This window comes from Eptesicus fuscus, chromosome 16 (assembly GCF_027574615.1).
Source record: "Eptesicus fuscus isolate TK198812 chromosome 16, DD_ASM_mEF_20220401, whole genome shotgun sequence".
NCBI classification, from domain to species: domain Eukaryota; kingdom Metazoa; phylum Chordata; class Mammalia; order Chiroptera; family Vespertilionidae; genus Eptesicus; species Eptesicus fuscus.
In genome coordinates this window covers 63673618-63689621 of record NC_072488.1, presented here as the reverse complement: position 1 = coordinate 63689621, position 16004 = coordinate 63673618, and the positions used below count along the sequence as shown (strand labels likewise).

Sequence of the window (16004 nt, the reverse complement as noted above, 5' to 3'; positions counted from 1 at the left end):
CAGCCGACCCCACCCCCGTTCAGCCCCCAATACCCCAATCGTGGGCGGGGCTGGCCGGCCAACTGCCTGCGGCCCCTCCCCCTGGCTGGGCCCATCCCGAGGAGCCCCTATTGGGGCAGGCTGGCTGGACCCCACCCATGCACAAATTTGTGCACCGGGCCTCTAGTCCTATATAATAAAGACCTAACATGCTAAGTGTCTAGTCAACCAATCGTTTGTTCAACCAATCAAAGCATAATATGCTAATGATATGCTAAGGCCGCTCAACTGCTCGCTATGAAGTTCACTGACCACCAGGGGGCAGATAGTCGACTGGTCTACCAATCGCTATGACATACACTGACCACCAGGGGGCAGACACTCCAACTGGTACATTAGTTTGCTGCTGGGGTCCGGATGATCAGGACTGAGTGAGATGGGCCAGACATGCCCTGGAGCCCTCCCATGGTCCCTCCACGGCTGGCCAACCTCTCACGTTCCTCCCCGTCCCTGATGGTGCACCAGTGGGGTCCCTCGCCTGGTCTGTACCCTCTCACAATCCAGGACTCCTTGGGGAATGTAGGAGAGCTGGTTTCGACCCAATCCCGCAGGCCAGGCCGAGGGACCCCACTGGTGCATGAATTTGTGCACTGGGCCTCTAGTTTAAGAATATTTAAGAACTATAGGCCCAGTGCACGAAACTCATGCACTTGGTGGGGGGCGTCCCTCAGCCCAGCCTGCGCCCTCTTGCAGTCCAGAAACCCTTGGGGGATGTCCGACTGCCACAGAGGCAGGAGAGGCTCCCGTCACTGCTGCTGCACTTGCCAGTCATGAGTCTGGCTCAGGGCTTCTGGCTGAGTGGCACTCCCTCTGTGGGAGTGCACTAACCACCAGGGGACAGCTCCTGCATTGAGCGTCTGCCCCCTGGTGGTCAGTGCACGTCATAGCGACCAGTTGTTCCAACATTAGATTTGCATATTAGCCTTTTATCATCTACTAGAGGCCCAGCGCATGATTGAAATCGCATGAGGAGGTGCCCCGCCTCCCGCCATGTGAGGAGGCACCCACGGCAGTCCAGGACCCATGCCTGACCCGCATACCCCCAGCCTCTTCACGTGTTTTGTCTACACTCTGGCCCAACCCCAGCCCCAGCCTCTCCACAGCCGCTGGGGCTGGGGGCGGCACACAGTACCCTCCCACCCATCTGTGCGTGCAGCTCCTTCTGAGTGGTCATGGTCCAGCCTCCTCCTGAGCGGTCGTGATGCCTGGCTAATTAACATATTCCCTGTTTATATATATAGATACTAATAAAAGGGTAATATGCTAATTAGATCAGACATCTTCCAGACATCCTTCCAGACAAAGCCACAGTGGCAGGGGCCAAGGGAGAGGCAGTTAAGGGTGATCAGGCCGGCAGGAGGGCAGTTAGGGGGTAATCAGGCCAGCGGGGGAGCAGGTAGGGAGCAATCAGGCCAGCGGGCTGAGGTGGTTAGGGGCGATCAGGCAGGCAGGCAGGCAAGCGATTAGAAGCCAGCGGTCCCGTATTGTGAGAGGGATCCCAGATTGGAGAGGGTGTAGACCGGGCTGAGGGACCCCCAGCCCCCCTCCTGTGCACGATTTTCATGCACCAGGCCTCTAGTATAGGATAATTTTTAATCAACTGATTCGATAAATTGAGATAGAAAATTCTACTTTCTAGGTATTATAAGATGGGGTAGGTTAACCCTTTGCACTCGCTTGCTTTTTTCTCAATTCCTTTATTCTAATGCTAACCTTGTCGAGTCACACTCGACATCCGAGTGCAAAAGGTTAATTGCTTTCAGAACAAGTTTGGAAGTGGATCTGCAAAATGGTAAATAAATGAGTTAGATGGTTTTCTTATTTTGATTTTCAGTTCTATAAAACTTGTAGGAAATCTTGACCCATTTGGCAAGAGTAATGTTTTCCTTTTCAAAATCCCACATTACTTTACAATGCTTTCATGACTATATCACAGTCTTTCTAAAATAATCATATTTGTGTAAATATCTTCCCCCCTCCATATCTATACTAATAATAGCCTAGGCAAGAAAAAGAAAAAATAAATAAATAAATAAAAATAATAGCCTAGGTGGTGTCACACCCTCACAAATCATGCCCTAACATCATCACAAGATGGCTGCATGCACAGCGGAGGCGGGGCCTGGCAGCCGCTCCACGTGGTGAGGACTGGGGGTCTCACAGCTCCGCACGGCATGGAGGAGGCCGGTCCCGGCATCTCCACTGCCTCATGTGGAGGAGGTGGGTCTAGGCGGAGGAGGTGGGTCACAGCATGGGAGGGCAGTTGGGGGCCATTGGGCCGGCAGGGGAGAACAGTTGGGGGCCATCGGGCTGGCAGGGGAGGGCAGTTGGGGGCAATTGGGCTGGCAGGGGAGCAGTTAGGCATCAACCAGGCCAGCAGGGAAGTGGTTAGGGGGCAATCATGCAGGCAGGCAGGCAAGCAGATAGGAGCCAGCGGTCCCGGATTGTGAGAGGGATGTCCGACTGCCAGTTTAGGCCCGATCCCTGTGCCAGCAGTCAGACATCCCCCGAGGGGTCCCAGATTGGAGAGGGTGCAGGCCAGGCTGAGGGACACCCCGCTCCCCCCACGCCCCCGTGCACAAATTTTGTGCACTGGGCTTCTAGTAAGTTTATAAGCTGCTGAAAGACAGTTACCATCTGAATACCCATTTCAGAGCCTTGCAAAGTGTATCAATAAATACTGAATGATAATGGTAAAGTAGTCTTTATGTAGATTAAACTCTTAAGTATCAAAATTCAAGTCCCAGCTGGGCAACAAAGTCAGCAGCAATGCTGGGCAGGTGGAACCATGTCTCTGAGTCATGAAATACCCAAGTCCCTGGTTAGCCTTTCTGGAAGAATCTTTTGCATCCTAGAGCCCCAGCATTCCTAACCATCTTTGAGTAGGCAAACGCGGAATGATTTGGGGCTCATGCTTGTATCAGAAAGCATTCGTCATGTGCATAGTGTAGCACTCATAGTGGACACCATGAGAGCTGGGATATAACAGAAACATGGAAGTAGGGTACCAAGAGTGATGGGGACATGATAAATGGGGGTGTGGTCAACCTAAAGCAGTCTTATTTAAGTCTCACACACACACACACACACACACACATACACACACTGTGCAGGCCAAGGAACACTTTTCTGAAGGACAGTTTTGGACCTCTGAAAAGATGCCTAGAGAGCTGTGATCTCCTGTGCTTACCCAGGAGATAGGATAGGTGAGGACAGTGAGAGCAGCACACAGGGAAGTGGGGTTGGACGCTGAGGCAAGAGCACAAGTGCACTGGGTCCTGAAGGGAATGGGAACAGTGAGCAGAGGCCGTGGATACAGGCGAGAGGGAAGGCTCTTAAGACACCCTTGCCTAACTTGCAATTCTGTGCTGTCTTGGGCGTGGTAGAGACCAGTGGTGCCAAGTGTGTGGACTCCTGAATCTCGCTGCCTGGCTCCGTCCCTCCCTGGTTGTGGGACCTTATGTAAGTCATTTCACATCTCCATGCCTCCTCTAATAAGAGGATAATAATAGTGTCTTCCTCATAGGGCTCTTGCTATGATTAAGTAAGACTTCGAACAGTTCTCAATTAATGCCATATAATGTTATATAGTGCTTTGATTTTTAAAATATTTTACATGTGTGTTTGTGTGTATATGCATGCAGAATTTTATTCTCATTTCTATTTCTTAGACTTGTATCTCATGGTGCATCTAAACCCAGACTCTTTCTAATTAGGGACACTAGAGATAGGCTTCTCTTACCACTACTTCCTTCACAAAAGAGTAAGAATGAAAATTACACCTCTCATTTTTCAGGTTAGATCATCATCTTCTTCTCCTTATTTACATTTTCAGGCTGCATCATTCTTAGGAGTCTCCCTAATGTGTAAAGTTGTACTTCCTCTGTCCTAAAATAGCCTCTTTTATGCCTCCAGAAGTTCACTTTGGGAATAGTGTTATGGAATTGAACTATTAAGTCTGTTTATTTTAGCCAGGCTCTTAGTGATTGTATTGATTTCAATTATATATTTTGTTTTCATTCTGAAGACCTAGTGCATTGACTATATTCAGTTTATACTGTGACTATTTAGTTCCGTTTCTAGATCTTCTTTATCTTCATGCGGCATCCAAAACACGGGCTCCTATTTTGAACCCAAATCTATGCTTAGGGCATGAGTAAAAGAAATAGCCATAATGTCACGGAATATTTCCTACACACTATTATTTCAAATAGGGGAACCACTCATACTCCAACCACCCTGTGAAAATAATTACTTTTACTGTCTACATGTAACTTTTAAAAAATGACAGAATCTATGCGAAGTCATTTTACGTGTGGTATGGAAGACACCAGCCCTAAGCACACTGCCCTGAACTTGTGCATGTTGGAAGTAATTTTCAATGCACAGCGGATAGTGTGATCAACCCATCTTTAGTTCCATGTAAATTTGTTTTATTTTTTATCATGAAGCTTGGAGAAATGATTCTTGAAGCATTAAAACAGCTTTGACTGACAGCTCCCTTAGTGCTGTCTCTTTCACAGCAAACATAACTGACAGCTTGTAGGTAGAGAGCACATGTAGACAGATTGAGTCCATACTGGGGGAAAACAAAGAAGATATTTGTTCTATTTGTTATTTATTAAAATTCAATTAATATGGTAAAATATATGCATCTTGGCAGAATAGATTTAATTTGTAGGCTGAGAGGTTTTTCTGTTATGGAAGCTTGATATATAGCAATTATGTACTAAAATTACTTCTCATAAATATTTTCAAACTCCAGTGAAATTTACATTACTCTTTTTCATACCCATGAATACTGTTTATTTAGCTGGGTATGGTCTAGATAATTAAAGACTTTTCAAGTTGCATATTTAAATTCCATTCAAGTTATTTTTTGTGGGCACTTGCCTGTGTAGATTAAGTTAGAAACCTTGCCACATTAAAAAGAAGAATTCTGCAATGCCACTTGTAGGTATAGACCCGAAAGAATTGAATGCAGGGACTTGGACAGATACTTGCACACCCACATCCATAGCAGCATTGTTCACAATAGCCCAAAGGTGGGAACAACTCATGTGTCTGTGGACAGATGGATGGATAAACAAAATGTGATATATACAAAGAAATGTTTATTTAGCTTTAAAAAGAAATGGAGTTCTGATACATGCTACATTGTGGATGAACCTTGAAAACAATATGCTAAGTGAAATAAGCCAGGCACAAAAAGAACAAATACTGTATGACTCAACTTATATGAGGTTCCTATAATAGTCAAATTCACGGAGACAGAAAGTAGAATGGCAGTTACCAGGAGTTGGAAGGAGGAAAAATGGGACTTGTTGTTTAATGTGTCCAGAGTTTCATTTTGGGGAGATGAACAAGTTCTAGAGATGGAGGGTGGTGATGGTTGCAAAACACAGTGAACGTTCTTAATGCCACTGATCTGTACACTTACATGGTTAAAAGAGTACATTTTATGTTACATATTTTTAACCACACATCAGCACACAAAAGAGGTGTAGGAATCTGCGCAGCTAGATGGTCAAGATGGAAAAGGGTTTTGCCACTGGATTAAATGGAATGGAACCTGGCCAACTAAGAAATAATGGATTATAAACTCAAAAAATAAAGCCAAACAAAATGAGAATTCTGAATTATTTAATAGACTTTACACTGGGCCTCACCTACAAATATAACAGGTCTGGGACCCAAGAATTTGCATTTTTAACAAATGTCTAGGAACACTAGTTGTCTATTGCAGCATCACAAATTCCCCCACATTTTAGTGGCTTAAAATGACATATTCATTATGTCCTAATTTCTGTAGTCCAGGGTTCTGAGATCAGCAGTTCTGGCTCGGAATTTCTCATGAATTGGCAGTCAAGATGTTGATGGAGGCTACAGGCATATGAAGACTTGCTTGTGCCCAACCGGTGTGGCTCAGTGGTTGAGCATCGACCCAGGAACCAAGAGGTCGCTGGTTTGATTACCAGTCAGGGCATATGCTTGGGTTGCGGTCTCCATCCCCAGTAGGAGGCGTTCAGGAGGCAGCTGATCAATGATTCTCTCTCATCATTGTTTCTATTTCTCTATCCTCTCCCTTCCTTTCTCTCTATAATTCAATAAAAGCATTTAAAATAAAAGACTTGCTGGGGGTCCCCCTCCAAGACTACTCACTCCCATGGCTGGTAGCAAGAGGCGTTAATTTGTCACAAGGCAGACCTCTCCATAGGCCTGTCCCATGACGTGACATCTGAGCTCCCCTAGAGTGGACACTTCAAGAGAGAACAAGCAGGAAGCCACAGTACCTTTTGTGACTAGTATCCAGAGTTGTACATCATGACTTCCACTTTATTCTTCAGAGGCAGGTCATCAAATCCAGCTCACACTCAAGGGGAGGGGCTCCACTTCTTGAAGGAAGGAGTAGCAAGAAATTGTGGATATTGCAGAATCAATACACTGGGTGTATTCCTGGGACTGCTTAAGAAAATCCCATAAACTGGAGGGCTTAAACAACGGAAATGTGTCATCTCACAGTTCTAGAGGCTGGAAATTCAAGATCAAGGTATCAGTAGAGCTGGTTTCTCCTGCGGCCTGTGAGGGAGAATTTGTTCCAGATCTCTTTCCTTGCTCTGGTAGCCTCAGGTGGTCCATGGCATGTGATGCGCATCTTCTTCCTGTATCTTTACATCGCTTCCCTTCTGTACATGTCTGTCTCTATATCCATTTTTTACAAGTAATATTGTCATATTGAATTAGGTCCCACCTTAATGACCTCATTTTAACCTGATTACTTCTGTGAAGACCTTATTTCCAAATAAGGTCACATTATGAGGTACTTGGAGGACTTCAACATATTTGGGGGGAGGGACACAATTCAGCCCACAATTCAGTCAGGTAATGCTCTGCCCCTGCTGTAGGGACTACACTTTTGAGAATCGCTGGTCCAACCCCACCCTTGAACCCTATTACACTGATGAGAAATGTAGGTTTCCATCAATGAAAGGAACCAGAAGTGTCAAAGAGTGAGTTTGTGGCAGGGCTCAGATAAGAACACTGAATTTTTTTTTTTAATCCACACTTACATATTTTACATGAACCACACAGTGTTTGGTCATCTTTGATCAAAAGTTGTCTGGAGAGCCCTAGCTGATTTGGCTCAGTGGATAGAGCATCAGCCTGTGGACTGAAGGGTCCCAGTTCAATTCTAGTCAATAGCATATGCCCAGGTATCGGGGCTTGCTCCCAGGTTGGGGGACATGCAGGAGGCAGCCGATCAATGATTCTCTCTCATCCTTGATGTTTCTCTCTCTCTCCCTCTCCCTTCCTCTCTGAAATAAATAAAAATATCTTTCTTTAAAAAAGTTGTCTGGAGATATCAGTTATTTGTGAAATCCATTAAGCCTTTGTGTATTTTCTAAGCTAAGGTTTTTCAGAGTGATCCACAGAACTCTGCAGATATAGAGGTGTTTTCTAGAAATCATTTAAAGTGTGTCTGTGTGTGTGTTTTATGAGGATTACATCATTCAGTATTTAAGCTATCACACTGGATAGGAAAAGAGAGAGTATCGGATGAATTAAAGATAATAAAAAACAGAGATATAATCAATGAGATATGAGAAGCATAGGAAAATTAAATAACTATTGTACCAATTTACACGCCCTCCAAAGCCTGCCACATCTTTCATTGTGAATCAACATGGGAGGGGGATAAAAATCAGCTCTCCCTGTCATGTGCATCTGTAACACGTTTAGAATGTCAATAAAACACATGCCTCTGCATTCACCAGTCATCTCACGACGAGGAGCATCGATGCCACCCTGTGTGCCTTGCTCACGGCATCATTCCCCTCCTCCCTGGATATTCACTATCCTGAGGTTTGGGTGTATCATTCTCTTGCTTTTCTTTATTGTTTTACTACATTGCCGGACACCGGTCATAGAGAGATGTGAACAGGAAATCCGGAAGGCTGGTCAACCTTAATTGCTCTGAAAGGTCAGAGCTAATCACTCACTGTTTAGTTGAGACATTGGCAGCTGAAGCAGCCTCCACCTGTTAGTCTTATGTAAATTCTTGCTGATTGGCTATTATTGGAATTTCCTGCCTAAAGGATATGAGTATATCCCATAACCTTAATAAAAGGGATAGCAAAGCCAGAGCGGGGTGTAGTCCTCCCCCTAGAGGTGGGCTCCTGCCTGGCCCCCAATATTCCCAAATTAATACTTTTCTAGTCTCTTTCATTTGTGTGCGGCCTTCTCCAGAACCCGAACCCTGAACCTGAACCCTGAACCACACAGGACGTGAAAGGGGTTCCCACACTACATATAAATAAATCCTTAAACAATATATTGCTTTGTTTTGCTGGTTTTTGAATGTTGTGTAAATGGAATCAAACTATCCTATATAATAAAGGGCCAGCAACCATAACGCCTGAACAACCACTCGACCAGTTGCTATGAGGTGGCCGCGGCAGCCGGAGTGAAGCAGCCCCAGTCCCGGGTGCCTGGCAGTGGTGGCTGGAGCAAAGCAGTCCTGGTCCCGGGTGCCAGAGGGAAGCCGGTGCCGGCAGCCGGGGGAAGGAAGGCCTACTCTTGCACAAATTTTCATGCATTGGGCCTCTAGTGTAAGTTTATATGTCTGTTTTTCCCCTACTGGTGAAACTCATCCATATTCATATGTAGTCCTGGTTCATTTATTGTCATTTCTCTATGGTGCTCCTATCCACCCATCCTCTTATCAATAGACAGATATATTTGTTGTTACAAAATTTCTGTCCAAGAGTTTCTACAGTGTATACACTTAGGAATGTAATTGGTAGATTGTAGTGTGTGCTCATCTTAACTTTAGGTCATTGATTCGTTGGCTGATTTCAAGAGAGCTGTAGCAATTTATTCCCCCACCAGCAGCATCTAACCTGTGAGATAGTTCCTGCTATCTCACATCTTAGCAACACTTGCTGTTAGCCCAACATTTTGACTCTCCTATGTTTATATTGCCAGATGACTTTAGAACCAAATCCTCACACTGGACGTGACTCCACCATATTGGACTTTAGGGACCGGAGGTTTGATGCCTATGCGATGCTCAGTTAATGATAGAAAAATTAAATGAATCTAGCCCGGCCAGTGTGACTCAGTGGCCGAGTGTAAACCTATGAATGGTTCACAGGCTCAATCCCCAGTAGGGGGTGAGTAAGCGTTCAGTGATTCTCGCTCATCATTGATGCTTCCATCTTTCTCTCCCTCTCCCTTCCTCTCTGAAATCAATAAAAATATATTTTAAAAATGAAATGAATCTAAGCTTTAGGTGTTTGGTAAAATTATGGGTTTTTCATATTTTAAATGTTTATCAAATTATTATTCTAATCATTCCTTCTTCTCCTAATTATGTACCCAATATCAAACTATTAACAGTGTATCTGTCCCCAAACTCAAAGGCTACACAGGAAATTTAATGCAGCAGTCCACATGTTGCCCGTAGAAGTGGGAAATGTATTACATTTGCTTTACTGTATGTAATCTAATAAAAGACTGTAACATGAATTTTAGAGGGAAAAAAAAGAAATCTGCAAAATTCTTAACCTAATTTCAGTACTTAACATAGTTCTTATATGTTCCAACAAACTTATTTTAAAAATGGTATAACCTTCCCCCAGTGGCTGTCAACCCCACTTCTATGTCATGGTGGGCACAGCACTCCTTGAACCTCCGTGCCCGTGGCCACTAGACTCAAGAGGCCCACTTTCAATGCCTGCTCTTCCTCCTTCACAGAAACAGATGAGGGGATGTGTGGCACCAGTGAAAATGTCTACATGCAAGAGGTCTGCAGTAAGCCTTAGCTTCTGGGATGACCTTTTCATCCAGCATTTTGGGAGACTGTCTAAAGAAAGGAAGGTCCCTGAACTTAACAGAGTTATTTTGCTTGAGTCCATGGCATTGGTCAGCTTGCAAAGGCATTTATACAGGCATTAAATATTTTGAAGGTGACTTTCCAATGATAGTCCCGAGAAAGCTACACAGCATCAAATTCAAACCTCTCCTATCAAAACCCATTTTAGAGTTACATTCCAAAGACACACTTCAAATCGATGGACTCATGTTGGATTCAAAGAGATGTGCCATAATTGGAGCAGATCTTCAAGACTGACCTTAAATGAAGAGAAACTAAAGAAAAGTAATATGAATACACAATTGTGACTGCCATGATAACTGAATGTATGCTGGTCTACAAGACTCCGGAGCAGTCTGCAAACCTAATCAAGTGGAAAGCCAACAGTTTGGGGACTGCCACATTCATAAACTATGAACAGGTGAACATGGATGGTTAGTTGGGACATCTGCAAAGACGATAGTGTGACCTGGCAGGGGTGGAAACCTGCAAGTCCTTAAGGTCTCAGAAAGAATGGCTCCTGTTGAATGGGTGGGAAAGAGCATCAACCATGAATATTATGGAATTGTGCAGCAGTTTACTTCAGACTGAAGTCAGCAGAACAGAGCCCCTTGAATTCTGGAAAAAAAATGGAGCTTCGAAGCAGTTCATGCAGCATTACTGCTCGTGCTGGACAACCCAAGGGGGAAGTGTGCTAGGTTTGAAGATCATGTACTAATCAGTTTCAGGCCCATGCTGAGCCAGAAGCTGTAGCCACTGGCCTTCCCAGAGTTGGTACACTGAGTTTCCTGAGTGATGGCCAGGCCTCGTCTATCAGCCCATCCCACACTCGAGAAACCTGTCACTAGGGCTGCTGAACCACTTCTTGTTTCTGTTGACTTATTGTTTAAATAAATCTCATTTGCCAATTGAAAAAAAAATGGCATAAGTTCTGCTTCTACAAACTTATTTGCTTGTTTCTACTTAAGTTTCTGCAATTAAGTTAAATATTTTTTACAATGTATAGAAACTGTTATTTAGAGATGTCTATTTGGGGGGGCTGAATGAAAAAAGGTAAAGGGATTAAGAAAAAAAACCACCACCATATATATAACACAGACAGACACAATAGTATAGTGGTAGTCAGTGGATAGCGCGTGGGCCTGCAGACCAAAGGGTCTTGGGGTTGATTCCAATCAAGAGTACGTACCTTGGTTGCAGGCTCCTCCCAGGCCCGGGCCCTGGTCAGGGCTGGTGCAGGAGGCAAACAATCTATGTATTTCTCTCACATCGATGTTTCTCTCTGTCTTTCCCTCTCTCTTCCGCTCTCCCTAAAAAAGTCAATGGATTACAATAGCTAAGATTTGGAAACAGCCTAGGTGCCCATCAGCAGATGACTGGATCAGAAAACTATGGTACATCTACACAATGGAATACTATGCTGCCATAAAAAGGAAGGAATTCTTACCATTTGCAGCAACCTGGATGGAATTGGAGAACATTATGCTAAGTGAAATAAGCCAGTCAATGAAAGAAAAATACCACATGATCTCACTCATTTATGGATAATAAAGAACATTATAAACTGATGAACAAAAAGATAGATACAGAGACATTAAAGCATCAGACTGTCAAATTACAGTGGGAAGGTTAGGGAGAGGTGGGGGAGAAAAGAGATCAACCGAAGAACTTGTATGCATGCATATAAGCATAACCAATGGACACAAAACTCTGGGGGGGGAGGGCATGTGTGGGAGTGGGGTGGGGGGAGGCAATGGTAAGATATGTACACATATAATACCTTAATAAAAAAAATGGAAAAAAAAAAATAAAAATGTTTCAACTTCTCTTACTACAATAAATCTTATTATATTGGAAAAAAATCAATGAAAAAATGTCCTCAGGTGAGGATTAACAAAAATAAATAAATAAATAAATAAATAAATAAATACATAACTAAATAAAATAAGTCAGAAAAAGAGAGCAATCATTGGCTCAAAATTCAGACCGTGAAGTCTGATGTTTGAATTAAAAAAAAAAAAAAGACATCTATTTTTGTTGTTGTTAATCCTCACCTGAGGATATTTTTCCACTGATTTTTTAGAAAGAGTGGAAGGGGGAAGGAGAGACAGAGAGAGAAACATTGATGTGATAGAGACACATGGACTGGTTGCCTCCACCACCTGCCCCTGTCCAGATGGGGTTGGGGATCAAGCCTGCAACCAAGGTATGTATGTGCCTTTGACCAGAATTGAACCCAAGACATCTACTTCAATAACCTATAAAGTTTGGTTTCTGGACCTCTGCTAATTTGCTGTTTCACTACCCTAAAAGGTAACAAAAGAAAGAACAGAGTGAGCTTTTTGGACAACTAAATGCATTCCATTTAAAGGGCTGCTCTTTATTCTGAGATTATGTCAGTTCGACCTTTTTAATGTTGAAATGTTCTGCGTTTTAAGAAATGATGGTAGATGGCATATATTTACTTGACAACTTTGTATGACCTCAGATTTTCTGTGTATGTCTGTGTTTTAATTTTACTGGTCCTTCCAATCTAAATGTTTAGAAATCCTTTCAGAGCCCTTTACTACATCATTTGCTATATATTCCGTGTAAAGCAACCCGGAGTTACTGCCAGGAGGACACAAGGCCCAGAGGGAAAGCATACTCATCTCTAGTTAACACCTAATTCTGACTGGGTTTCCAGTAAGGCTTCGTACCAACACCACGGGGAGTGACGTGCACAGGTGAGGCAGCATTTCTGCAGCATTGCGTCCTTCCCGGGTTTCGGTTTGTCCTGTTAGCGTTACAGTAAGAAAACAACGTAAGAGTGGTCCGGTAGCTGCTGGAGGAGGTGGAGACCCTGGACCCTGGGGAAGGTGAAAGGGAGAGAGGAGGGAAAACCCAGGCTAGGAAGGCAGAGGGGAATTCCCGCAAAACCTGGAGTCCATGCTTGCGTGAGGAAGACAGGAGCTACGGAGCGTGGGGAAGACGGCACGGAGAGGGCGGTGCGCGCGGGCTGGCAGGCTCCGCGCTCGGGGAGAGCCGGGGAAGAAGGTGCAGCGGTGCACACGTGGAAGTCCGCAAGGACCGAGGGGACTCGGTCAGCGACTGAGCTCGAGAGGCGCCGAGGAGACGAGTGGAAGAACCACCCACTACCTCCCCGGCCAGGGTCCGCGTGGGCCAGGGGTGGGGCCGGACACGCCCCGCGGGCTCACGCGCCCTATCAGCCGCCTCAGGCCGCAGGACACGCCCCCTGTCTCTTCTCGCTGGAGCTTCCCGACCACCCCTGAACCGCCCCCGGCGCCTGCGCAGTCCCCTGGCCCCGCCCCCGCGCGCCGGCCGGCCCTCCACAGCCAAGATGGCGGCCTCCTGTGTGTCCTGTGGTGCCGTGGTTTCCCAGCGGCTCCTTCTCCGGCCAAGGGTTAGCCTGGCCCCGAGCCAAGTCCTCTGGAAAGCCGCGGCCGCGGAGTTGCAGTCAGTTCCCGGGCCCCAGGTAAGGCCCGGGAGGGTGGGCGTGCTGGTCCCTGCAGCGCGAGGAGAGGGAGCGGGCCTGCTGCCTCGCGGGCCCCGCCGGGACCGCCGGGTCTCGGGTGCTGAGCGGTGAGGTTGGAGAAGTGGTTATTGGCTTCAGCGGCTACTCTGGAGGTGGTTTCTGGGTTTCGCAGGGTGTGTGAGGGAAAGTTACCCGGAGCGCCCCCCCCGCCCGCCCACTGCTGTCCCTGCGTGGGTGTGGGGCTGTCCCGGCCTCCGCGCGCCCTGTCCCGGAGGGAGGAGGCCGTGCCGCGGGAGGTGAGTGCAACTGGACTCGCGCCCTGACCTGGAGGGCCAGGTGGGGGAAGTCACACCGTGGAGAGGATAGTGACTTTAGAGTGCGTTGCACCTGTGCAGTTCCTGTTTTCTTAAATTTCCCAAAACTTTCGAGAGATGAAGACAGAACTTGCACATTTCTCTAATCCTGAGGGCAGTGGGAAGCTGCCTTCCACGTGGAGGGGTGAGGACATTCACTGACATGGGATCTGAAAAGGAGGAACAGATTTGAGAGGGAAGAAAACGAGTTTAGTTTGGGCCATGTCAGGCATCTGTGGGTGTGCAAGTGGAGATTTCCAGGAGGCCCCCAGCTAGGAAAGTCTGTATTCAGGAGGAGAACTGGTTTACAAGCCCTGTGTTGCCTTGTGGGGTAGGAGGCCTGGGCCATGAGGTAGGTCACCGAGGAGGGTGTGCTGAATGAGGAATGAGCAGGACAGGGCCCAGAAGGACAGACAGTCAACGAAGAAGAACCCCAATGGATTGAGCCTGAACAGAGGAAAGGCAGTGTGGTGTCGTGGAAACGGGAAAATGTTTCGAGGAAGGAAAGTGCTTAACTTACCAAATGTGAATTCAAGTACTATGATCTAAAAACTGTTGAAAAAGAAGACATCGTTTTTCTGTCTTTTTAAATTACTTTAACCTAAATCAACGAATATATCCATTCATTTATCCACCAACCTTTATTTTTCTTATTGGAAAATATTCTGGGAGTTATTTTTTCTTGCATCTCTTTTGAGTATGTCTTTGCTGTATAAACACAAGTATCTAAAAAGGACTATAGCATACAGAATATTAGAATATTTTTATTCATTAACACTTCATGTGTGTGCCATGTGGGGGAGTTGCTAACTTTCCTTCCCTGGAACTCCTGACTATGGCTTTCTCTATGTTCTTTTAGTCATATACAAACATACATGCGTATGTATACTTTTGAAAAAATGGATCTCATTATATTTTTGCTTCTCTAAACTTACATATATAGTAGAAATCCCTCTAAGTCATTATGAATCTAACTGCTGTCTAATATTCTTGGTGTGAGTGTATCAATGTTAATTTAACAATTGATGGGCATTTGCTTTGTTTCCATTTTCTTCCACTAATAAAGTATTCAGTAAACATTCTGGTACAGTTCTTAGGTACTGACTGATGCTTTTATTTCTGTGGGAGAGAGTTCAAGTTTTGAGGTTATTGCTGCAAAGGATGTATACATCTTAAATTTTTTGCAATATGTGTTTTTATTGATTTCAAAGAGGAAGGGAGCAAAAGGTAGAAACATCAGTAATGAGAGAGAATCATTGATTAGCTGCCTTCTGCATGCCCCCTCCTGGGTATTGAGCCCCCAGTCAAACCATGACCTCCTGGTTCATAGGTCGATGCTCAACCACTGAATCACACTAGCTGGGCTACATCTTAAATTTTAATAGATATTCTTACATAGCTTTACAAAAAGGCTGTAGCAATTCACATCCATCATTGAATTATGAGTGTGCCCCTTTTTCTATCTACATTAGGTATTACTATGTTTTCAATAAGATGGGTGACAATTACTGTAATTCTCATCTTCCTGATTATTCTTGAAGTAAAGCCTTTTTTAATCCACATGGAAAATGTTTACTGAGCACTTTACTTGAGCCAGACACTGAAATAAATAAAAATCAAACAAATACCAGACAGTATGGTCCCTTAGCAATCCCCAGATTCCTGAATACCACCACAGCACATGTTTAACCACGAGGCACAGCTCAGATATAACTGAACGCTTAACTGACCCTATCAGACCCTTAATGATTTACATACATACTAGAGGCCTGGTGCACGAATTCGTACATGGGTGGGGTCCGGCTGGCCTGCCCCAATCAGGCCGGGCTGGCTGGTGGGAGGGGACACAGGAGGTTGGTCGGCCAGCCCTGCCCCCGATCGAGGTGGAGGGAGCTGATCGGGGCTGGGGCCAGCTGGGGGGAGGGGGCGTGGGCGGTTGGTGGGCTGGCACACCCCCTAGTTGAACTCCCAGTCAAGGGGACAATTTTCTTATTAGGCTTTTATTATATAAATATAGAGGCCCGGTGCATGAAATTCATGCATGAGGGGTAGGTCCCCTCAGCCCAGCCTGCACCCTCTCCAGTCCAGGACCCCTCAGGGGATGTCTAACTGCCAATTTAGGCCTGATCCCTGGGATCGGGCCTAAACTGGCAGTTAGATGTCCCGCTCACAATCCGGGACCGCTGGGCTCTTAACTGCTCACCTGCCTGCCAGCCTGATCACCAACTGCCTCTGCCTGCTGGCCTGATCGCCCCTCACTGTC

At 45.5% G+C, this 16004-nt stretch overlaps 1 protein-coding gene and 1 pseudogene across 1 annotated transcript in view; both read left to right on the top strand.

Moving 5' to 3' along the window:
* LOC103296842 (leucine carboxyl methyltransferase 1-like) overlaps positions 1–10631 on the top strand; it is a 42503-nt pseudogene extending 31872 nt beyond the window's left edge.
* Positions 10632–13247: 2616 nt separating this feature from the next.
* The window catches only part of MRPS9 (mitochondrial ribosomal protein S9), a 72853-nt gene continuing 70096 nt past the window's right edge, over positions 13248–16004 (top strand). Inside the window, exon 1 of the mRNA XM_008153410.3 lies at positions 13248–13388. Coding sequence (XP_008151632.1) covers positions 13254–13388 — 135 coding nt within the window. The 5' untranslated portion in view covers positions 13248–13253. The remainder of the gene's footprint in view (positions 13389–16004) is intronic.